This window comes from Ischnura elegans, chromosome 5 (assembly GCF_921293095.1).
Source record: "Ischnura elegans chromosome 5, ioIscEleg1.1, whole genome shotgun sequence".
NCBI lineage: Eukaryota > Metazoa > Arthropoda > Insecta > Odonata > Coenagrionidae > Ischnura > Ischnura elegans.
This window is the reverse complement of record NC_060250.1, coordinates 56,495,644-56,519,607: the sequence shown is the minus strand read 5'-3', so window position 1 is coordinate 56,519,607 and position 23,964 is coordinate 56,495,644. Positions and strand designations below refer to the sequence as shown.

Below are 23,964 nucleotides of genomic sequence, written 5' to 3'. Positions count from 1 at the left end.
TTGTCAGAGAGTGCTTCTCCTCCAAATTATCCCTCCCCCAAATGTACTCTTTTTCAAATTAACCCCACCCAAATTTATCTGGCTGTAACTTCGCGATTGAATTGCTTTACTCTATTTTTCCTGAAGTGAGAGAATGCTATTGCATAATGAAGACTTGAGGTGCCACCTCCTCTATCTGATAGAGACTTAGGTTTCAGTGTAGCTGGAATTCTAAAATGTAATATGACACCTTCACTAAACTTCACACACCCATATGTGAGCTGGGTTTCGGGAGCTGTCTTTTTAGTACTGGACATTCCATTCAAATTTATACAGGAAGTGCTGGTCACCACTGTGGCTATTTTTCAAAGAAGTGTAAGAGTGATTTACAAATTGGCCTCTTATGATTTTCTAAGTTAATGTTTTATGAAGTTAGAGCCATTTGAAGAACACCAAAAATTACCCTTCATGCTTGTGCGAGGAAAGCAATCAATTTTCAGCTGTCTATAGTTTGAACAAAGATGAAGCCTAGAATTTTGAAAATTTCTTTTTTTTAAAGTAATTTTGTGTTGCCATCTCTTAATAGTAGTTAAAAAGATACAATGCAGTTCTTACATAAAGTATGACTTAGAAGTAAGAAAATATGAATTTTTTGCATAAAATACCTCTAAAAACCCATCTTCAAATTTACCAAAATTGGTTAAGTAATAATTATGGCCTTGCTATGAGAGTGGGAACTATTTTTTTGTTATTAATACTTTATGAATTTTTAAAACTTTGCATGCAGTATGTGTTATGCATGGAGTGAATATGGACAATGCTAGTTGGAATTAATTTTCAGAGACTGAGGCTCCAACTCTGATTAAATGCTGACAGAGTTTATACAGTCATGAATTTAATTTAATTTGTAAATAATTGTCCATAATCTTTAATTTTTTAATAAATTATCTTAACGGGGATGGCAGCTCATGCCACTGCTGCTCCAAGTTCAACGGGTGGCTCAGGTGGCGATAAAGCGGGTGGAGGTGTGACCATTCGGAGTCATGGGCCTGAGGAGAAAGGGATGATCCACACAAAGAGGCACTCGGCTGAGGAACATTCCAAGTCAGGGTAAGTGAAAATAATATTATTCTACAAGTATCTCTAAGTCAATTGGTGGAGATTTAGGTTAATAGCTTTTATTGAAAATGCTGCCAGTAATGGACACTATTCATGTTCAGTGTTGTGATGAAATTGGTTTTATGAACGATGGATCAATAACCATTTTGTGAATGGTCTATGCCAAATCCAGCATAAGTAAAAGGGGGTGGGGGCTTGGTGAGGGGGCTGGGACGTAACCTCCCAGCATTTGTGGGGGTCTGAAAAAAAGCATTTTATCTTGTGTAAATTGGATACCCAAGGGAAGGGACTATAGCTCTCTCTTGCCGCTGATTTATGTCTATACTCCATCCAGTATTAAACCTCCCTTTTCAGTTCAAAATGAGGGCTACTGCCATTTATTCTATCTGTAAATCATATTCTCTTCTTCCCCCTTTCCCACTAATCTAAAATTCCTTCCTAACCATACTCTATGTACTTAATACTCACCTCATCCAGACGAAGCAAATTATTTCACAACAACTGGAAATTTAGCTCCAGGAAATTGAAAGTGCTAAATAAAGATTTAGTATTCATTTTCTCGTTTTTTGCTGAGGAAATTTTGGGAGTTTTATGATGTCGTTTTCGCTATGATAGTTTGCTGGCAGTGTGCTGACAAGTAGACTTGAGTGCCGGTTGTGCTGTTAGAAGTGGTTGTTGGCATCAGCAAACATAATTTTAATATTGTTTGGATTTTCTATCAGCTTTTTGTTTTAGATCTCGATCCGTCAGTAATTATCAATAGCATTTGCTTCTTGACTTCCATTTTAATGAATATAATGAAATAATTTATGAACCTTCTATGGCAGTGCAGCAGTTCAGTGAAATAATCCCCAAAGGCCTCTTTTCCTCTTAGTGGGCAAGGAAAAGGGATGGTTTAAGAGAAGTATTAAGTAGGAAATGATTTGGATGGTCTGCTTTTAGATAAATTATAGGTCATTTTTTTGCTTCTGTGGAAATAAGATTTTGCATCAGTATGTGCTCACTAAGTGAAGGCTATTAAACATAAAGATGTTGCTGATTTACCCTTTTAAACTGCCAGTGCTAAGGATAAATTTGGTGAGAAACTTACTGCAGTTCCCTTTTGATTGAATTTCACCAATAACATAATATTTCCACGGAATATTAATATTAAACATGCCACAGTTAATATTCTCATGTTCTGAAACAAAATTACCTACTATTAAGAGAATTTTGTGTATATCTTCTCATATGTATCAATTTCCTCTCTTTGATACCTTTTTTTTTTAGTGCATCAAAGTCTGACTCTGCCCTTCGAGCGCTTGCTGGTTTAGCCGGCCCCTTACTATTTTCCTCTGGGTCAACATCTGCCGCATCCTCGGGGGCGAGTGGTCCACCTGTATCATCATCTCCTTCAACGTCCACCACCACGCTTTCCTCAACACCTTCTTCATTATCCACGCCCTCCTCTGCACCACCACCTCCCCCACCTCCTCCCATGTCACCGGCAAATACCAAGACAAGGACTGCCAGTGGACCAGCGGCCATTTTGATTGATGAAGCATCTGCTGGGAGGCCTATCTCCCCCTTGGACTCAGAAGTAAGAGTTCTCCTTTTTTACCATGGCTTGATTTTATTGATAGGTTAATTTGCAGTTATAGTTAATAAGCTTTCCTATATTCTTTATATACTCTGAAGGGATACTTGTATTTTTATTCATGCTATTTGTCTCTGGGGACACACTGAAACTTATCGTTGACATAATCTTAGGCAGGGATAAGGTGTAATATGCTAGTTAACGAGATAAATGTTTTACTTAGCATTTGTAATCCAAAGTATGATCAGAGGAGACAGTTTTGGTAATAGCACTTATTATTGTCATTGAGGTGCAGGGGAGCCCATCCCCTTAATAGTGATGATACTTATACCCTGTAAAGCAACAACTACTCTGCGCCTTAATAGTGATGATACTTATACCCTGTAAAGCAACAACTACTCAGCCCCCCTTGTCAGTGAATAGGATGTATTTTTTAAATCCTTAGTAAACGTTTGTTCCTCCCCCTAACTTTTTCCATGGTGTAACTTGTGCCAATGAAGGCACAATTTGCACCCCAATTCTTAGCTATGTTAACATGTGCCATTAGAATATTTTGTGGAAACAACCATGATGAAAATCATGTTCTGCATGAATAATAAAAATTGAAACATGGGTTTTTATTGTCAAATATGTACATACTATTTGGCTCACTGTATGAATTACACATAGTTTTACTTTTTTATCTTTCCATAATAATTTGGAATTAAACAAAATAAGTAAGAATATTACTGTCTCCAGATGCAAAGAATCATCTCATTGCTCCAATATATGAAATGAATTTTAATCCTACATTTATGGTAATTGTTGAATTTTACACTATCATTGAAAACCCAGTAAAATATGCAAATGATAACCATAAGCTATGACCTTAGAATTCACTTAAAAGTGATAGCCAAGTAGATAATCAGATGCTTACTTAGTTATCATAGCATATGCAATAGCATAGTAACTTAGCACTTGGTTTTCAATTTCAATATTTGAGATAGTGTATAATATTTAAGCTGCAATTGAATTTGAAGGAAAAGGTGTTTGACATTCTTTTATTCATTACTTAACAGTTTGTTTTACATCGGTTTTGGTTAAAGGTGAATGTTAATTGTTGTCAAATGCATTATTTTTTAGCTCACCCCAACAGAAGAAGGTAACGTACAGTTCCCGTCACAGCAGTCGTCAGCTCAACAGTCCTCTCAGAATGACTCCAAGCAAGTGGGTGCATCTGGTCAGCCTGCTGGAGCGTCCTCTGGGCAGTCACAGGGCCAGTCATCATCTGGGCCTCAGGGTGGAATGGAGCTGCCTCCTCCGCCCCAGCCTCATCCTCTCCCAATGCCCGAGTATGGAGGCTTCTTTGCACCACTCACAGAGTACCTTCCCGATGCATCCCAGCCCATCAGTGGATTCCACCGGTGAGCATTTCATTTTATTTAGTTCATTTATAATTTTAATAATGAAAAACACTTGATGTATTTGAAAAAGGTGTAATAGCCGAAACCGGTAATAAAATAGAAACTCTGTGAATTTTGTGGAAGTAGCAAAGTGTTTTTCATTATTAATATGGAGCCCCTCCTCCACGTAAAAGCTTCAAGTATTGATTTAATTTATTATTTTTATTGGTACCAGCCTTTGTACCGGTACCGCAGAGTACCAGCCTCGGTGGCTGCAGGGATAAGTCCTTGCCTGACATGCCGAAGGCCACAGGTTTGAGTCCCACCGGGATATCCAATGCATGGGTGGTTTAAAATGCGTTTAATTAACTCTTCTGTAAATGTATTATATTGAATTGCCTGTAATTGGGGTCATTTGTAAGCAATATAGAAATTATTATTATTATTTTATGCCTTGACGGTGATTTTAATTTCTGGGATATTGGTTGACTTCAACTTGCTCTGATGTAATAGTGTCGTAATCAAAACCAGCCAGTGACCAAAGTATGATGACTGCGGTTTCCACAGGTGCAATGTTGCGGTGATGCTCCTGTCCGATGTGGTGGTGGAGGGACTCCCGGGCATCGATTGGACTCCCCACCTGCCCCTGATCTTGCACATCCTATTCCTCGGGATGGACCACGCTCGACCCCTCGTCCACTCTCACTGCCGCCGACTCCTCCTGCGGCTCCTGATTGTGCTCTCTGCCCACGGCGACCACTTGACAGTCGCCAGGGTACTCCTCCTCTCCTCGACTGCCCTACCTTCATCCAGTCCCTTCCCATCGGCATCGTCAGGCAATCAGCAGCCCTCATCTTCATCATCATCTCCCCCTCCCAGCCCCATGACCTGTGTCTCCCCTTACACTTCTTCATCCATCTTTTCATCCATGCCTCAGGCACACTTTGCTTCGGCCCTCTCCTCCCACACTCATCCTCTGACCACCCCTCACACGACATCTCTCTTTGGATCGTCGGGCACCTCATCCTCCTCTTCCCATTACCACAGGCATGCCATGCCTCCTGCTCCTCCTCCACTGCTTGTTCTCTCGCATAACTTTACGGGTGAGTTAAATAATCTTGTTTTCTATGCAGCACTTAAGTCACGAATTTTAGACTTAAGTCTTAAATCTTTAGAAATGGGAAATTTTGACTGCAGGTCATGTTAAATTTAAAAATATTATCCAATGGTTTCGATTTTAAAAGTAAGTTGTATGTTTTATAAGGCTGTTGTATATTTATATAAAATTTCATGTTGCCAAAATGTTGCTACTTGTTAAAAAAATGTTATTGGTTAGGATGGGTGGGTTCCACTTTTTTGTTGATTCCAATTCAGGCTCAGTTCTGGGTTTTCACAAGTATTTTCTTGCTTAATTTTTTAAAGTAATTTGTGATTAGTGCATTGAGGATTTCCCAAATTTAATCATAAAAATGCATGACTTGTAACATTTCAACGTACTTAACCACTAGCCTGAATAAGCTGGTGGCTGTATAATTTTCTTTTGTAGTTTTCTCTGAAATATCGGGAAGAAATATGAACGTCATGTATTTGAAGAAACAGCATTTTTCTAATAGTAATGCATTGAAAATTCCACAATTAGCTCTTTATGGAAAGAGATATGTTGCTTGATTCAATGAACTTAACCCTGATTTTGTTTTTCTCTGTTATCTCGTACTTTTCAAAAGTATTATGTTGACCATTATGATATTTTTGTCTTGCAGAGCCAGAGGCACTGTTTGACAGTTACTTGCAAGGCCCAGCCCCTGATGATGCAGCTACGCAACAAAATCCAGGTACATTTTAAAAATTCCTTTCCCATAAACCAATGAAATTGTTGTTCTTTTCTTACCTGTAATTAATTGTCAATGCTCAAGCTATGTGATTTCTCCATGGATTCATATTTCCTTTCAGAAAATGGAACCACTGTATCCCCTAGTCATCCACCTCCTGTTATTATAACTAGTGAAGATGGTGGGCGAAACATTGGCAGGGAGAGGATTGGAGATGGAAACCAGATGCAGCAGCATAGCTTACCCAAACCTGGGCCCAATATGCCAATTTCAGATGTCATTAAATCCATGATAGCATTTCTTGCATCAAGGTAAGTGTTGTGGTTAGTAGGAATCAGAAAATATAACATTCCATGCAGCTTTTATCAAGCATACTCATTTCATCGTGAAATATACCAGCATGCATATAAGTAATTATATTTTTAATTTAAATAGACTTGTATATTCATTGAGACTTGCATAATCATTTGTCAATTTGTTTAAATCTTGATGAAAATGAAATAAGCTTGTTCATGATTGGTGTCAAGAAAGAGTCGTGAACATTTTTGTATTCATTTAATTTTCAGAGAACATCAGCCTCTATGGAACTATGAGGACATCACTGCCAAAGTCTGGAATGTGCACAGTGCAGAGCAGTTGGACTGCTTCCTCCAGCATGTTTTGCGAATATTTTCTGCGTCTTTGGCTTTGCCTCCGTCAGGGCAACCAATGCAATCACTGGCTTATCAGTGGGCAAACACTGCATTACATCTTGGCCTGTCGTGCAGCTCAAGGCATTATGCTGGAAGATCGTTGCAGGTTAGTCATTCTTGCTTATCTCATGTTCATCGAAAATCTTTCTCAAGTTAGGTCAAGATGTTCAATCTGTGAATTTGTTTTATTCATTGAGTGAAATAGCTATTTTTTTTATCTCTTGAAATTTTTTTACACAGGTTTTCCGAGCATTAAGAGTACCTATAAATTTGAGAATGCTAACTGATATATTATCCCGTCTGGTGGAAACAGTTGCAGAACAGGCAGAAGACATGCAGGTAATGGTCATCACTTTCCAAAAAATAGTTCTCTTCATAATCACGCAACCAGAACCACCAATGACATTAACCTCAAAGACTACCCTAGCACTTTCGGCCAAAAAGGACCCTTGTTCTCCCTATCAATATAATACAACAAATACTAAAAACAAATAATACAACAAATCACCATATGATTCAAATGTCTTCCACCTTCACCATTCACGAATGCTTTGAAGAAATATTTAATGGAAAACACCTACTATAGCCAGAAGGATTTTATATTGGGCTCTGAGTAATCTTTGTCCAGCAGCCACAAAAAAATGTAACTTTTCCTTTAAACTGTAAAAATTGTTAATATTCCTATCGCTTCATTTATTTGTAGCTATTGTTATTTATTTTTATTATTTTTTTGACGACTTCCAATGTCACCGGTACATATGTGATCTCTAGGAACAATAAAAATTATTGTTATTATTATTATCATTCTAAAGTTGTGCCTTTGAGAAAAATTTTGCTTACACGTTTATAGTAATTTTTTTCCTATGGGAAAGTAAAAAAATAGTAAATATAGAGAATAGTAAATTAATTTTTTAACTTAAAAAGGTAGTATTTGTGGTGTGTGTTTTGTGGGGAATGAATGATTACAAATGGAGGAAGGGGATGTTGCTTTTCTAATATCTACCGCTGGAATTCTTTATTTTTACTAGAGATGTGCGAATAGTATCCGCGAATACTCGAATACCTCGATTATTAGAAAGTATTCGATATTCGAGGTTTCGAATAGTTATGCGAAAAGTACCGCCTCGAATACCTCGAATACTTTGAATTTCGCGTCATACACTGTCGCACGCACGTCGTTGGTAGTTGACTCGGAAAAATGTAGAGAACTGTAGTCATTTAGTGCTCGCAGCGCCGTTTTACGCAAGTTGACGAATTACATCAAATTCGTGGATTTTAGCGGTGAAAAGAGTTCGACGAGGGGAACCGAAAATGGTCGGGTGAAAAAATCCGAAAATCCCCGATTCCCCCCCACCAGGAGATCCTCAGTGCCGTGGGATAGCAACCTTAGGGCATTTCCCACGATCCGCTATCCCCCTCCATTCAGCCCTCGCCTCACCCACTCTGACGTTTTCCTCTTCTCAGAAATCAAACAAAAGGTCCCAGCTCGCTCAGGGATCGCATTACGAAGACCCCTGCTTCGAAAAAAATATCGAGTTACGAGAACAATAAAAACGTGTTTCACGCCCTCCCCCCTTTTCTCACCCACTGACCTTTTTCTGGCTACCTGCTTCGAAGTTCCCCATTTCTGGAGGTCGACTGCTGTGTGAGTACCGTGGGATACTTACATTAGCGCATTTCCCAAGATCCGGTATCCCTCTCCATTCAGCACTAGCCCCCCCTCTGAAGCTTTCCTCTTCTTCGAAATAAAAAAATGTCACAGCTCGCGCAGGGATCATATTACGAAGACCTTAGCTTCGAAAAAATACCAAGTTACACGAGAACAAAAGAAACGTGTTTCGGGCCCTCCCTTTTCTCCCCCACTGACCTTTTTTTTTCCTATCAGCTTCGAAGTTCCCCATTTCTGTGGAGGTCAACCGCTGCATGAGTCATCTATTAGCACAAAAGGTGTCTAAGAATGACTTTCGTCAATTGATGTTACACCTTTATTGAATTGAAATATTAGTAATGTGCGCGTAATTTAAAAAAGAATAAGACCAAACACGATGTATTTCTGAGTTTATTTAAGCATTTTACGCAAAGAAATAAATGTCAAAATACGACGGAGACCTAGCATTCTGGCGAAACTCGATATGAGCAGCAGAGCTTCTCGGAAGTTGATGCGGTATTTTTTTCCGAAAGCATATATCAAGTTACAATTTATGAGTGGTGCTATAAATCTTTATTGTTACAGTCCCAGACAAAGGGATATTTTCTCAGAATATTTGGTTTCTCCCTGATAGCAATTCCAATTCATCTTCTTATCTCGTGAGAACTCCCAAAGATGGACTGAAAATAATTGAAGAAAATCCGGTGGAGAAGAGCTTGTATTTTGCAAAATGCCTCAGATTGTCAGCTAGCACTTGGCAGCAGAAGTGGGGGTAAAGCGATGTTAGTTGAATTAATGATATGCCCAATTGTTTCCATAAAATTAAAATATTCATTAATCAGCTAAATTCCTGTTCGAATCCTTTTAAGGAAATCAAAATTACTCCCCAAAATCTTGTGTTGCCTGCTGCATAGGCAACCGAGTCAAACATTCCAGCATTCATCATTTAGTATTCGAGGTATTCGAAATTCGAGGTATTCGAATATTCGAGCAATGATTTAATATTCGAATTCGATATTCGAATTCGAGAAATCTGCTATTCGACCCATCTCTAATTTTTACTCTTTAAATTATATTTTTTATGTTGGTTTACTGTCTAACTTTCTTGAAGTCTAAAAGTCCTCAGGTTCCTTTTCGTTGTTTGGTCCCTGGATAATGCTGGATAAACTGTTGTTGTTTATCAATATCATAGACAATGGTATCCCAAGATAATTCTGTCTGAGCATTGTTTCTGTGTTTCTTTTGTGTTGAAAGAGATTTGATTCAAATTGAAAGTACCAATTTACGCCAGCCTCGGTGGTGGTTGGGTAAAGACTTCTCCTGCCGAACCAAAGATCGTGGGTTCGAGTCCCACCTGGGTAGGTTGCTCCTATCCAGGGCATGAATGTTGGTATTGTGCATTGTTAATGTTGGAACCCCTATTGTGGTTATTAAGAATAGGAAAAAATAATATTCCATGCAGCTGTTAATGAGCCTACTTATTTCATCATGAAATAAACCAGCATACGTACAAGTTATTATGTTTCAGCTTTAAATTGCTCGAATAAGCATTTGATAATATTAGAGATGGGCCGAATAGCATTTTTCGCGAATTCAAATATCGAATATGAATACTTAAATTTTTTCCGACCTATCACTCAAATGTTGAATATGTACTTCATTACTGATTTCTGAACATGCATTTTTTTTACCAATTTTAAGCACAAATGAAAATTGAAAAATAAAAAAATGCTGAACACTTCGCAAGTCAATCTCCTTCAATACAACTCTTAAATCCTGACGCAACTATCACCCACGATTACATAAAACTTGTGTTCGTGAAGCACCACAATTCTTTTGTTTTTCACTATATTGAAGGTTATCTCATTGAAGGTTACCTATATTATTAGTAATGCTTTATTGCGTTCATTGTAAATCTTAAATTAAATAAAGCGTTGACAATTACTTTGAAATTAGAATATTTAAAACGTGAATTTCATCATGCAATAGGGAGTCAGAAAAGGAACAGCCAATCATGCATACATTCTTCTTAGTGTTGTTCTCGTGGAGTCATTGGCATTTTACATATTTTAGTGGTTACTTGAAAAGTTTTCTTAAAAATTTTATTATAGAAGAAAACCAACCAAATGTGCAAACTTTCATGTAAGACCCAACCATTTTCTACGGATTTAAAGAGAATCCCGAACGACCTGTGCTGTGTATTCGAAATTTGAATAATTGATAACATTGTGTCATCGAATATCGAATAATGTAAAAAGGTCATTATTCGAGGTATTCGGTGATTCGACTATTTGACGTCCCATCACTAGTTATTATGTTTCCGCTTTAAATAACTTGTATAAGCATTTGTTGATTTGCTTAAATTGTGATGAAATTTGAAATGAGTTGTTAAAGTTTGGTATCAAGAAAGAGTCCTGTAAATTTTTTGGACCCTGGATAATGCTGGATAAACTATTTTTATGTAAGATTTCTTTCTCGGCGAACAACATGTAAAAACTCTTCTCGGGATACTGCGCAGGTTAGATTACCTATATGAAAGCACCGACGTTTCGGGCACCAAATGAGAATGAGTGAGAATGGGTAGCGAGTCGGTACCCAAAACGTCGGCGCTCTCATATCACCTAACCCACGCGGTATCCCGAGAAGAGTTTTTAAACCATTGTTGTTTCTTAGCACTTTGGGCCATCAGCTGCTGTTTTTGTTGAATTTGGAAATACAGTGCAACCTCGATATAACGACACCCCACGGTGCACTAATAAACACTCGCTATAGCGAATTGTCGCTTTACCTGAGGTGGAGCAAATAATAGCCAATATACCTGTTGCGAACAGATATACAGGAACAGGAGTGGTGCGGCGACAGATAAACATCTATCCGATAAACGTAAGAATAAATCCAGACGAAAGGCGATGTTTTTTTGCATCACTAAATTTCCTTACTCAAATAACCACTAACTATTCAAACAATTAATAAGCGCCGCACTGAATAAAAATCAAGCAAAGCATTGTTTCGTCAATCAATATATTTATCGAACGACAGTTTACCACATAAATTTGAGACTGAGCACTCCATTAACTTCATTTCTAACAGATCGCTAGCAATTACAGAGGTTAAAAAGTCTTCATGAAAGTCTTCCGGCGGTGAAACCCTCGCTATAGCAAGAGCCAACACCGAAAGGGTCTCGTAAAAACGAATTTTTAACACGCTTATTATAAGGTCAATTGACGGTGCATCGGCTATCTCTCGTAATAGCGGGGGTGTCGCTATAGCCCGTACTCGCTTTAACGAGGTTCCACTGTAAATAGATAAATGCTTAGCTTTGCATAAAAATTTTAAATTCCTGCAATGGTTTTTGTGCTAGGGCTATGTGACGGAGCTGCTGCTCACGCTGGAGGCATCTGTGGAGTGTTTGGGTGAGTGGGACCCTCGGCCACTTGACCACGCCCGGGATCTCTTCAAGTCCACGCCCAACCTCAACAACAGCTGCAGCACAACGACCACGTCTCCTTGCTCGTCCCCCTGCCCGTCGCCCTCTTGCTCTTCGGCTTCCTCTTCCACCTCCACGCTCGCTAGCACCGTACAGAACAACAGTGGCTCGACGGGATGTCGCCGTGCTGGACATGGGGCATCCTCGTCTTCGATCCAGAACGCTCAACTTGGCCACACACGAAGCACAAGTTTCTCGGTCCCGTATCCCTCAAAGCGTGGGGGTAACAGTTCGCATGCTGCTGATTCCAAAGGTAAAGTTCATTGTGTGGCTCGATGCCCCAGACCCTCACCACACCGCTCAGCAGTGTGTCAAAAAGGTACATGCATGGCAAACGTTGAAAGCATGGGTTTGTCATGAATTTAAGTAGCCTGAAATATGTCATGAAGTCGAATAATTTAACTTAGCACATGATCAAATTCTCATCTTGGAATATTTTTGAATGCTTGAAAATGTATGGCAAGTGTATGATGAAATCTTGTTTATAATTTCATTTTAGAAACAATTAAATTTAGCTCTGATAGTTGATAAAATGCTTTCTTTTCAGTTCCTACTCTTGAAATGCCTTCGATTTAGAGATAAGGTTGAAAAGCTAGATATTATTTGATCAGACTGTTATATGTATAAGGAAGGCATTTTAAATCTCCATAGAAGTAGGTTGTAAAAAGATTAACTCAATAATTTCAGTCATAGAATGGTGTTAAGCATATAAGCATTCAGGAAGTAAATATCTCTCTTTTAGATTAGGCAGACTACCAAGGGCGTACCCAGCATCATAACTGGGGGGGAAGCTAAGTTGTGATATTTTAGCATGGAAAAGGTGAATGAAACCAACATTTTAAGAAAATTTTAACTGCGCTTTATTAGTTTATGAGATTATTTCCTTGAAAAAATAGTTTTATTTTAGTTACATATCTTACACTAATACATTTATTTATTTATTTATCAAAATACATATCATTTTTCGTGGGTTTAAAGAATTTGTTGAATACTTTCGTTTCAATTCAGAACTGATTTTGCTTAAAGAAAATTCACTAACTCAATGCTAACTTTTTGGTATTCCAATATAAGTTTTCTTGGATATGTAACACTTTTAAATTATGCATTAAACACTAAGTTATAATCTTGCACCTGAAGATGATCGAAACCTGGGTCGCGCTAAGTAAAAAAGAAGTGGTATAAATAATAGTGTTATGTATCCAAGAAAAATTTGCTGCCCCTTGCCGGGTACGCCCATGCAGACTACCCTTTTATATTGCACCATTTCCATGAATTTTATGAATGGAATGTCCTAGTTACTCATCGTTTTAGACACATGTTCATTTACCAGTTATCTTGCAATGTCCGTGTGTTTATTTTGATTCATTGAATCTTTTACATGAGGCCAGCACAAGTAATTGGTTGGTTCTAAAAATAATTTTTAATATATTATAAGGGACTAAACAGTTGAAATACTGAGGGGTTTTTGTGATATCTCTTGCTGAAGGTGAGATAAATGTACCTATGCTAACTTGAAGTATTATCCCAAGGGGTTTTTTAAAATGATAATGATAAAGAGAGGATTAGAGGCAATGAATAGATGAAATAGATATTTATGCTTACCAGTTCTGATTTTTGGCATCCTTTGTTTATTAAAATTGAATAGATTTCTGATGCACTTGTACAAAAAATATTTTTTATTTATGATAGCTCGGTTTGCATTGTTTTACATTAACATGTTGACCATATCCCAAATCTTACTAAAAGCCCAATGGGTTTCTGAAACCATGGGTCACTGGGACTACTTGTTTTGGCATGGATTGTTACCAAAGTGGTAATTATGAGCAAAGTAATTCCAAACAAAGTAATATTCATTTAAATTTTTATTCGGAATGACATTTCTTTGTCTTAAACCAATGGTATGGAGCTCATAAAAAAATCAACTTGGCATTTCTGGAAATACATGCGGAAATATCATGGGGGTCAATGTGTTAAGTCACTGATGTAATATGAAATGATGAAACTTTCAGTACTCATTCAAGATAAGTTTTTATGTGAAAGTAAAGCAATGTAGTTGTAGTAGTTGAAGAATGGAATGAATTAGCCCTGTACTCAGCTATTAGAAAAAGAGCACTTTTCAAGTTGTTGTATTGAGAGTTGATTACCCTGAAATGAATCCTGTGGAAATAGTTAATATGATTTGATTATGAAGAATTTAACTCTGTGTAGTTCTCTTTTGGTATGACACCTCTCTTATCATGATAAATATTCCTACAGGTGTGTGGTTATACAAATGTTTTTGACTTTTCTAATGACTTTTTAAAAATTAGGTGCACATAAACTATTGCATGAGATTGGCATTTATCAAGAAATGCATGGGATGAGCGTGCCTGTTCCTATTTTAAATTCAAATCCAGTTGTGATTTTGAATTTGGAAACATTCTTAAAACTGGCATTTAATGTAGCCATTCAGTTTCATTAAAAGGAATGTGAAATTATCTGTTATGATACTGAATATTATCTTTGGGTGAATTTTCTTTTACTGCAAGTGTAGATCAATATGTTATGAGTTAAATGGATTTTTTTTTGGAATACAAAAGGCTCTTGTCATGAGTTATGATTTGCATTTTTGTAGCTTATCCTCCTCCATTTAGTCTGTGATTGCCTTATTGATTGCGTGTGTTGTTATGCTGGCATGTCATTTGTTTACTTTTATCAAGTTTGTTATTTCATTATCCTTTTGAATTTGCACGTTTCATTCAGATCCTCCTAGCGCAGGTCAAAACCAATCCCATCCCCCCCCTGCCCCTTCCTCAGGTGCCTCGTCCTCCATCGGAAGCATCAAAGCATCCTCTGCTGGTAACCTGTCCCGTTCCCGCTCGGCCCAATCCCTCAAGGGAGCCTCAATCGCGACGGGACTGGCGGAGGCAGAGGACAGCCCAACCATCCTCACAACCCTCTTCTGGCTCTCCGTTTGCCTGCTCGAGTCGGATTTCGAGCACGAGTTTCTCCTCGCCCTTCGTCTGCTGGGTCGTCTGCTGGACAGACTCCCCCTGGACCACCCTGAGTGCCGCGAGCGGATGGAGAGGGTTCGTCTCCAGCTGCGGTGGCCCCCTAACCCTGGCAATAACGGTGGCCCCGGCAGCCCTGGGATAGTCGAAACTGCAGCCGGTTCGGCCACGTCGACGTCAGCAACTTCCCGCGGCTCCTTTCCTGGGGTCCATGCCCTTGTGTTGAAGGGATGCACCCACCCAGGGACATATGAAGCGACAATAGCCCTCCTCTCGCAGTGCACCTTATTGCTGGACCACCCTGTGATTGACCCCACGGTGGTTTCGTCACCCCCCTCTGCTCCTCCGCCCCCAACGAGCCAATCTTCAGCAAGTGCCTCGGGCATTCCTGCCTCATCTGCCTCGTCTTCGATGACTTCGACTGCATTCCCCATGAATGTGGTCGCGCTCTTACCGTACCTGCTGCTCCACTTTGAGGATGCAGACAACGCACTTTGTATCAGGAGTGCTGAGAACATTGCTCAGGTATTTGATAGCTAAAAGTATATGGAACTAGATTATAATGGAAAAACCAGTATTATTCTACTCAATTTGGCAATAGGGTGGTTTCCTATTATTTTTTTCATTGCCTAAATCAAAAGATTGTTACTCCTGGAGTACATATTTCACGCTTTTATATTTTTAAATGACTATATCTATTTTTCGCGATTAAATGAAAAGTGAAAATTTTCAAGCGCACGAAAACGCGACGGCTAAGTATGTATGCTGGGAAAACGACGGTCTGGTTCCCGTTGCCGCTAAGTGAGGTGACCTTGGGGCGAGGCTTTGAGCGCTGATACAATGCAGGATGCTAGCCGGTAGCATAGTACCCTGCTAGCTGGTAGCTCTTGGCTTAAATAAGGATTATTAATACCTTATCAAACGAAGGAAACTTTCCGACCATAGGCAGTTTTAATAGGTGATTATTAAGAGATGTTTCCCTGAGCTCTGTGCCTCATGCATACATTGGTAATCTCAGACAATGTAAAACTCCTATCTAATCGTATAGAATCTAGGTCCCTGTGACATCACATGGAGTGGCATCGCATGGGTGCCAATCTGGGCTTTTTCAAATGAGGATAAAATTGACCATTGCCATTCGTCTAAACCGGTATTTCTGAAACCAAATAATTAGTATACTATGAATACACTAATGGTGGATAACGAATCGCAATCAATGCCTTTTGTTTTCTTTGATGAAGGAAACTACCCTATTATGTCCATTTTCAAGCTTGTAAAATCTAACAAGAAAAGTCTCTCAAGTGTCACCACCAGGTCTCATTCAAATTTTGCTAGGTTATAGGAAATGAATACATATGAAGTGTAGTTTTTGTTTCAGCTGCCAACGCTCAATACCTTTAGAGATACTTGCGATGGAAAGTACCAGGAAGATGACTGCTTTTATGCAATGTGCAGCACAACAATAAGACCACAACAACAACAGCAACAACAGCTTTATGCTCTGTTGCTCAGACGAAGAGCGCTGACGGTGTATAGTTGTACCGTGGGTTGCATAAATTTAGGCATGTTCCTGGTACTTTCCATTGCTGATATCTTGACAGTTTTTAGTGTTAGTGGCTGAAACAAAAATTACACCTCATGGTTATCTATTTCATATCACCTTGCAAAATTTGAATGAGATCTGGAGGTGACACTTGAGGAACTTTCCTTGTGAGTCAATTTGTGGGAAATAATGTGTGGAAATATACCTAGTTAAGTATCTTTAAGAATGTGTATATATTTTTTACCTGAAGATGTTTCTTTTTTAGGGTTAGGTTATGTAAAATTGTGATGCCATCTCAGAAAATAGTATTGATGATTTCATTTTTTTATTTTGAATGAAATTTTTTAAGAATTAACATGTATGCTTTATTGGTTTACAAAGAAATTCTAGTTACAATGATAATTTCATACTTTTACTTTTGACCATAATATTACATATAATCTAAGAGTTTCTCTAATACCTCTTTCCCATCTTTTTATCTTTTTTTAAATGTTATCATAAAGTTATCCTTTTATGTACTTATTTTTGGAAAATCCAATACCACCATAAATCAGTGTTCTTCGCTCATTTTTGTTTGTTTAGTTTCTTTTAGTTTCCATGATTGTAATCCAGTAATGAGATCTGTTATTTCACTGTAGTATTTAATCATGTCAACCAAAATTGTGGAGTGATCTAATGTATTAGAAAAATATTAAACTGTGTGCCTTTAGAAGCATTCTTGTGTGTAAACTCATTAGTTATTTCTGCTCAAAATATTTTAGGTGAGCGTGGAGAAGAGCAAGAAATTGGAAAATCTGGGCACTGTGATGACTCTCTATAGTCGCCGAACGTTCAGCAAGGAGAGTTTCCAATGGACGAAATGTGTTGTCAAGTACCTGTACGATTCGTATTCTCATCTGAGTCTTCACATGCTAGCCTTTCTAGTCGAGGTACGTTATGGTGGAAATAATTAGGTGAAGAGCTATTTCTCATCAACAGGAGTTAATGTAATTACAATTTTATTGGATGACCAATCCAAGTATCTGTATTATATTAGGTTTATTTTAAAATTGTGTACTTTATCCATTTTATTGTTATCCATTGTAGTTGTTTGAACTATTTTCTGTGCCAATAGGATTCATCAATTAATTGAGACATTTAGGGGGGAGGGAGTCAAGCCAATTCTCACCAAATAGGGGGGCCGTGTCAAGTATAAAGTATTTTTTTCCACAAGAAACAGAGTAAAATTGTGATCTTGGTAATCTTAAATAAAAATAATTTAAAAAATTGTTTATTTTTAATAAATATAGTGCAATGAAGCACTGATTAATATATTTACACTTAAAATACAAAATTTGAACTAGCTCATATAAGATTAGAGGGGGGAGAATGGGGTTGAGCTAAATCTCACAATATCTCACCAAAGGGGGAGGGGGAATCCAAAAATTTCCATAAATCACCTCACAAAATTAATAGACTCATTGTCTATTATGATATGAATGTTGTATAAGTTTTTATCATAATTATAATGCAATTTACCCATTTTATTTTAATATTCACCATTTCAATCTTTCATTTGAACAATTCAGTGTGTGAAATTATTTAGGGTGTAGGAACTTCATAAATTGTTGTTTTTCATTATTTTTTAGGTTTTGGAAAAAGGACCTACCAATGTTCAAGTTCCTATCCTGAGCATTATACACTGCATGCTACATTATGTTGATTTAGCATCCACCGCTGCTCAGCCCATAAATGCTGATCTTCTGCGTGTCATTGCAAAATACATTGATGTAAGTCCAAATAATGTATTTCAATCATATATTCATTGTTTTAATTAGTGCAGCAACTGTGTAGGGGAGACTGGGGCACAGTGGGACATGGGGTACAGTGGGACAATTGATTTATTTAAACAATTTACTCGGTCAAAGAGCGAATGTACTAAAATTAAGGAAGTCATGTCACGAGAAATAATGCACAAAAATCTTATTTCATGATGCTATATAGCTTCGCATAAATGTTATAAAATGTGTTTTTTGCTATAATTTTCGTAACTTTCATGTTGTGAATATTTATGCAATTTTCCTAATTATAACAAGCTTCATTAAAAATGACTTGTCCAATACATAATTTAGAGACTGTATAATATTTAAAAAAACATATTTTCCGAAAGTAACAGGTTTAAAATTTTTGCTGACAAATATAAGACTTCAGGACATGCGGGGCACAGTGGGACACCTCAAATTGGGGCACAGTGGGACAACTTGAATTGGGGCACAGTGGGACAACTCGGATTGGGTCATAGTTGGACGCTGACTTACAGCCCAAGTGCTTCGAACTATCAATCACAGTAACCTAAAAGCGCTCTTATTTCATGTCATGGTGACTTTATAGTGTTTTGGCTCCACATTAGTGCTTTAGGATTTGAAGCAGTACATTTCAATGCAACAAAGTGAGGAAAAATGGATAGAATGGCAAAGGCAATGCACATAATAAAAGTAAAGCCGAAGTGAATAATTTGTGTGAACCCCAATCGTCTGCGACAATTTGTCTAAATTTCTTGAATCCCACAACTGTCATATAGATAATGCTCTTAATAAGGAACAGTTCAGTCTTGGCCATAAGCGAGCTTTAGGTAGTGAGGAGAGAGTCTCATAAATATTAGTTGCTGCGACATTTCTCCTTTCTATAGGCCTGCCCAGGGAACATTCAGTGATTTGCGTGAAAGGAAGAATAACAGGCAATTAAAATTTATTTTTAGAGAATTTTGAGGCAGGAGTGCTTACTACATACTATCTATTTAATTGGAATTATTTATAAATTGAATTTTTGAGATTCATAGCTTATAAAATTAATTATCACCATAGTAAACTGTGGATAACAACTGCAGCACGACTTCACCACAGACCTTCTCCCTTGCACACGAAAACATTAGCATATGTGTTTGCTCAGAACAATGGAAAGAAATACCCGCCATCCTGCGATCAGAAAGAAATCGCTGATGATGATTGGCTTTATGGTTTTATGATGCGGAATCCTTCGATTAGCCATCGGAAACTTCACTAGCAAAAGCCATGGTCCTCTACAGGATGGTTGTGAGTGCATTTTTTTCCGATCTGTTAGGTCTTTATATGAAACACGTATTTTCTGATGGAAGTGTAAACAATCATGATGAAAGTGGTTCCACTACTGTTCAACTCCAAGGAAAAGTGATAGCACCCAAAGGTGAAAAACAAGTAGGTGAAGTTACCTCCTTTGAAAGAGGCTCCTCGATAACATTGTGCTATATTATAAATGCTCAGGTTAATAAAATTCCTCCATTTTTTGTGTTATCTAGAGTGAAATTCCTCCAAAAAATACTGTTTAACTTATGAGATCAGTAGGTGCCGCAAACCCATCTGGATGGATGAGTATTAATTTATTTTTACTGGTTTTAAAGCATTTCATCAATCATGCAAAGAATTCTCAAGGTAATAATCCATTGCTAATTTTACACAACCATGAATCGCATATTTCTGTTGATGCTATTGAGTTAGTAAAAATGAATGGAGTGGTAATGTTTACTTTGCCACCTCACTGGAGTCACAAACCGCAGCCATTAGATAACTGTGTTATAAAATATTAAAATGACTGCGTATGGCCTATAAACAACTCAGTAGAGAGAATTACTAATTGTAACTTGGCAGAGTTAGTGTGTACAGCATATAAAAAAGAATTTACATCTAATAATATTATTTCTACGTTTAGTTCAACCGGGGTGTGCCCTGTTAACCCAAGTATTTTTAATGACAAACACCTTGCACAAGCAAATGTCGAAGACCAGTGCTGTCGAGAATCAGTCAGAATTTCATTTAGAACCCGAGGAGAATCTCGAAAGCCCAGGATATCCCGGGCTGAAACTTCGTTTTAGAGGGCAAAGTTGTCACCCCTGAGGAAATACGTCCAATATCTACCAGGCTAATATCTAAAAATACTAGACAGAAGAAAAGACAGGAGATCCCTAGGAAAAAAACCGATAGGCTAGTTACAATGACACTGGAAAATAATATCATCAAAGGAAAGGGAAAAAAAACAGCCTGCTTATAAGAAAATATGAAAAAATGAGCGATAAAAATGTAAAGAAAATTAAAGATTTTCATATGAAAGGACTACAAAAGGGGATCGGAAACGGAAGAAATAGCTAAAATTTTAGAATAAATTCACTAAATTTACCAGAAAGAAAACAGTTGACAGTACTTAAGCCATTAAAATAATTAAATTTTGATGAAAAACATTGCAAGCAGTGATTTAAAATTTATCCTAAAATGACTGAATATTTTTTATGCGCTCATGTGCCTCGAATAATAATTTTCTTGATTAATATGTTCACTTTCATATATATTTCACATATTAATGTAAATAAATTCATTTGTACCCTCAATTAATTTAAAATTTGTATTTTATTGACTATTGCAAGCCTGTCCCACTCTGCCCCATGCACTGTCCCACTCTGCCCCAGGCTGGGGCAGAGTGGGACACTTTTCATCAAAAAAGAAAGTTAAGTATTTCAACTATTTTAGGCTCATAGTATTACTTGCGGATTTTTTTATACAATTTAGAATATATTCTCCAAGCATTGGTACCAAAATTTCCCATTTACCATTAATGCTGTGGGAAATAAAAATGAAATGCTAAAACTGTCCCACTGTGCCCCAGTCTCCCCTACCATATTTTTAGGGGAGGAAAAATAATTTCTTGATTGAAATCAGGTTGGTCGCATGTCAAGATTTCATGCACAAATTTGTTGCAAATCCAGAAATATAAAACGATTTTATGCGATTAATGTCAGCTTGATAGAGTCCCCTTTCCATAATTGAATTTCTTATGTCATCTGTTGCATTATTAAGTATGTATGAAATATCATTCTTCAAAATTTATTTTTTGAAAAATAATGGCTCTGCTTAGGATCCATTTACATTTGAACTTATGTCTTAGATAACTGTTATACCTAAGAATTAGGTCTCAAGATTCTAAATAAAGGTTTACCTTACGTGAGTTGTACTTCAGTCTTACTTTGGTTGTAGTGTAACTGAGTGATATGATCGGATATATAACTCTACTAAAAATCCAGGAAAGTATTGGAACATGATTGTCTGAAAAGTCAGGGAATGTGGGTAAAAAGAGCATAAAAATCATATTTTCTGTAATGGTTAAATTGTGATTTTTTCCTCATTCCCATATCTGTTAGGTATGTCCTCAATATTTGAGCATCCCTTTATTACTTTATGCCAATTGCCATGCGAAAAAATTCCCGTTGGACCAGAAATGGAGCCACAGACTTAGACTTGCCATGCCACTTTACAGACCTGGGAGTCTGAAATAATCCTAGAATAGTGAAATTTTCTGCCTCTTCAATTTCCCGATGAAAGTTGTCTTTTTTTCTTGCAGGGGGTTCATTGGAAGGAGGCTCTCAAGATCCTCAAGCTAGTGGTGACGAGGTCATCAACTTTGGTGGCACCTCCTGCTAGCCTGCACCATCACCATCACCATTATTCCTCATCGGCATCACTCCTTTTGCACCACCAGCACCACCATTGGGGTGACCCCCCGACCTCCATGACCTCATCAGCGATGACAGCGTCCACCATTTCCTCCGCGTACTCATCATCCTCGTCTCACGCCACGTATTCATCATCCTCTTCGTCTGCCGCTGCCACGCTCAGCTCTGCTACTGCAGCATCATTCCTCTCATCCGTTAGCACAGGGTTGGGATCTAGTTCTGGGCCTGGGGCCACATCCTTTGGAGAAACGGAAATCTTCTCAAAGAAGGAACTTCCTGGTTTGTGGTGCTCTTTTTCGTTGCATGTTCTATCTATTTGACTATTTAAGGGTGGTGAAAAGTTGGGTATGAATGAAGTGATTATGTTAAATACTAAGAAAACACATCCACAAAGATTGCTACCTTGGATTACCTTGAATTGTAATGGTAGATAATTATTTCAACTTGGAGAAATGTTTATTACTATTATAAGTAGTCGTGCTCCATGGTTTCTGCATTAGGGTTAACATAAAGTACTTTGACAAAGAAGATTAGAAGGGAAAGGTAACTCAATAATATTATTCTTTTATATTCAGAACAATGTAATGAGTTGCAGCCATGAAGTGAACACGTGGCCTAAGAATGCAAAAGCATGTGTCTCTTTTTGGGAAGTTACATCACAAAAGACTGAGTTGTATAACTTGTTCTGTTCTAAGGCACTTATTAAAACTCAATATGTCATGGTAATGTAAAGCAGTTTGTTCATAATTATTCTTTTTATTATCTTTAAATGATAGTATCAGTTGTGTCTTATGGGAATAAAATTATCATAGTGACATAGTCAAGGTGAGATGAAAAGTTAATTATGTGCTGCATTTCAATATTTTCCGAATCACAGTTCAGTTTAACAATTTTCTTAAGTTTAACAATTTTATGCAGACAGTCTGGAAATTGTTTTCATAGGTTTGTAGTCTGCATTGCAATAAATGAAGTAAGCATAGTGGGACTAAGTTGAATGCATAGTTGTCATTCAATAAATTTTGTTACCTCTAATAATATATAAGGCACATTGTTATTGAAGGTACTCCAAGTATGAATATTGCATAAATCATGTGCTAGCAAATTGGGCAGGAATATTTTTACATAAATATAATCTTTCTTTCTATGAGCTCATGCTTATCTGTAACTTATTAAATTTTTTAAGGTCGTACAATGGACTTCACTTTTGACTTGTCTCAAACTCCTGTTATTGGGAGGCGATACTTGCACCGAGGTGGGGAGCAGGTAGACAAAGGGGGGTCAGCACCCCTAAACCTACCCCACCAGCCCACATCTTGCTCGTCGTCTTCATCCACATCATCACCACGAAGGTCTGCTTCCTTAACTCAAGCAGATTCCACAGGTGGCTGGAAGAGGCCATGGCTATGCCAGGTTAGCATCTGTGATACCTTATTTCTATTTATTTCATTCCCACCCATTAAAGTGATTATTCAGGATTGCTGATGAATCCATCCCTAATAAATAAAGCCTGTAGCTGATAAATTTGAAAATTTATCAGCTACAGGCTTTTGACCATATAGTAGTGAATGAAAAATCGTAAGCAATATTTTGTTTTAACTAATTGCTAATTCTTTTTTCGCTTTCCAGAGCCGAGTTAGGGAATGTTTGGTCAGTCTCCTGAACACATGTGGACAAAGAGTTGGACTTCCAAAGAGCCCTTCTGTAAGTTGGGATTATGATAGCGAGGAAGAAGACCCTACTTACTGTAGTCCCCCATCTCCTCCTAAAATATTATTGGTGTCTAAGGAGCGGGCTATAAGTGTTACTTCCTTTAGTGTATGATTTTTTTAAATAGTGTCTGATTGCTTTAAATTGGAACTTATTGATGGTATTTGATTGTGATGAAATTCATTATCGTGAGTAGAATTTTATTTTGGTATTTGAATATTTTACTATTACAGCATGAATATTTTGTGTAGACTCTATTTTTAATGCACTTGGTACTGATGATTTGTTCCTAGACAAGTAACTTCATCATTATTAAGCATCATCCTTATCTTGAATTAACCTTGATCTCATGCTCGTGTAATAAATTTTAATAATCTCTTCTACTAATTCTATTCTGTTATCTCAACGATATGGGACTAATTAAGTGACCTGGTGCTCTCTTACAAAGTTAAGTGGAATAGCATGCTCAATCCAATGCGTGGTGATGTGTAGAAAAT

The 23,964-nt window shown here is 37.6% G+C and overlaps 1 protein-coding gene across 1 annotated transcript in view; it reads left to right on the top strand.

Annotated features, from left to right (window-relative positions):
- LOC124158907 (protein furry) overlaps positions 1–23,964 on the top strand; it is a 95,432-nt gene that overhangs the window by 44,239 nt on the left and 27,229 nt on the right. The window contains exons 33-47 of the mRNA XM_046534320.1: positions 943–1,089; positions 2,368–2,677; positions 3,797–4,077; positions 4,624–5,159; positions 5,817–5,888; positions 6,007–6,196; positions 6,452–6,683; positions 6,818–6,916; positions 11,587–11,965; positions 14,455–15,227; positions 17,007–17,174; positions 17,874–18,014; positions 21,649–22,039; positions 22,944–23,170; positions 23,387–23,461. Of these exons, the coding sequence (XP_046390276.1) occupies positions 943–1,089; positions 2,368–2,677; positions 3,797–4,077; positions 4,624–5,159; positions 5,817–5,888; positions 6,007–6,196; positions 6,452–6,683; positions 6,818–6,916; positions 11,587–11,965; positions 14,455–15,227; positions 17,007–17,174; positions 17,874–18,014; positions 21,649–22,039; positions 22,944–23,170; positions 23,387–23,461 (4,021 nt within the window). The remainder of the gene's footprint in view (positions 1–942; positions 1,090–2,367; positions 2,678–3,796; positions 4,078–4,623; positions 5,160–5,816; positions 5,889–6,006; positions 6,197–6,451; positions 6,684–6,817; positions 6,917–11,586; positions 11,966–14,454; positions 15,228–17,006; positions 17,175–17,873; positions 18,015–21,648; positions 22,040–22,943; positions 23,171–23,386; positions 23,462–23,964) is intronic.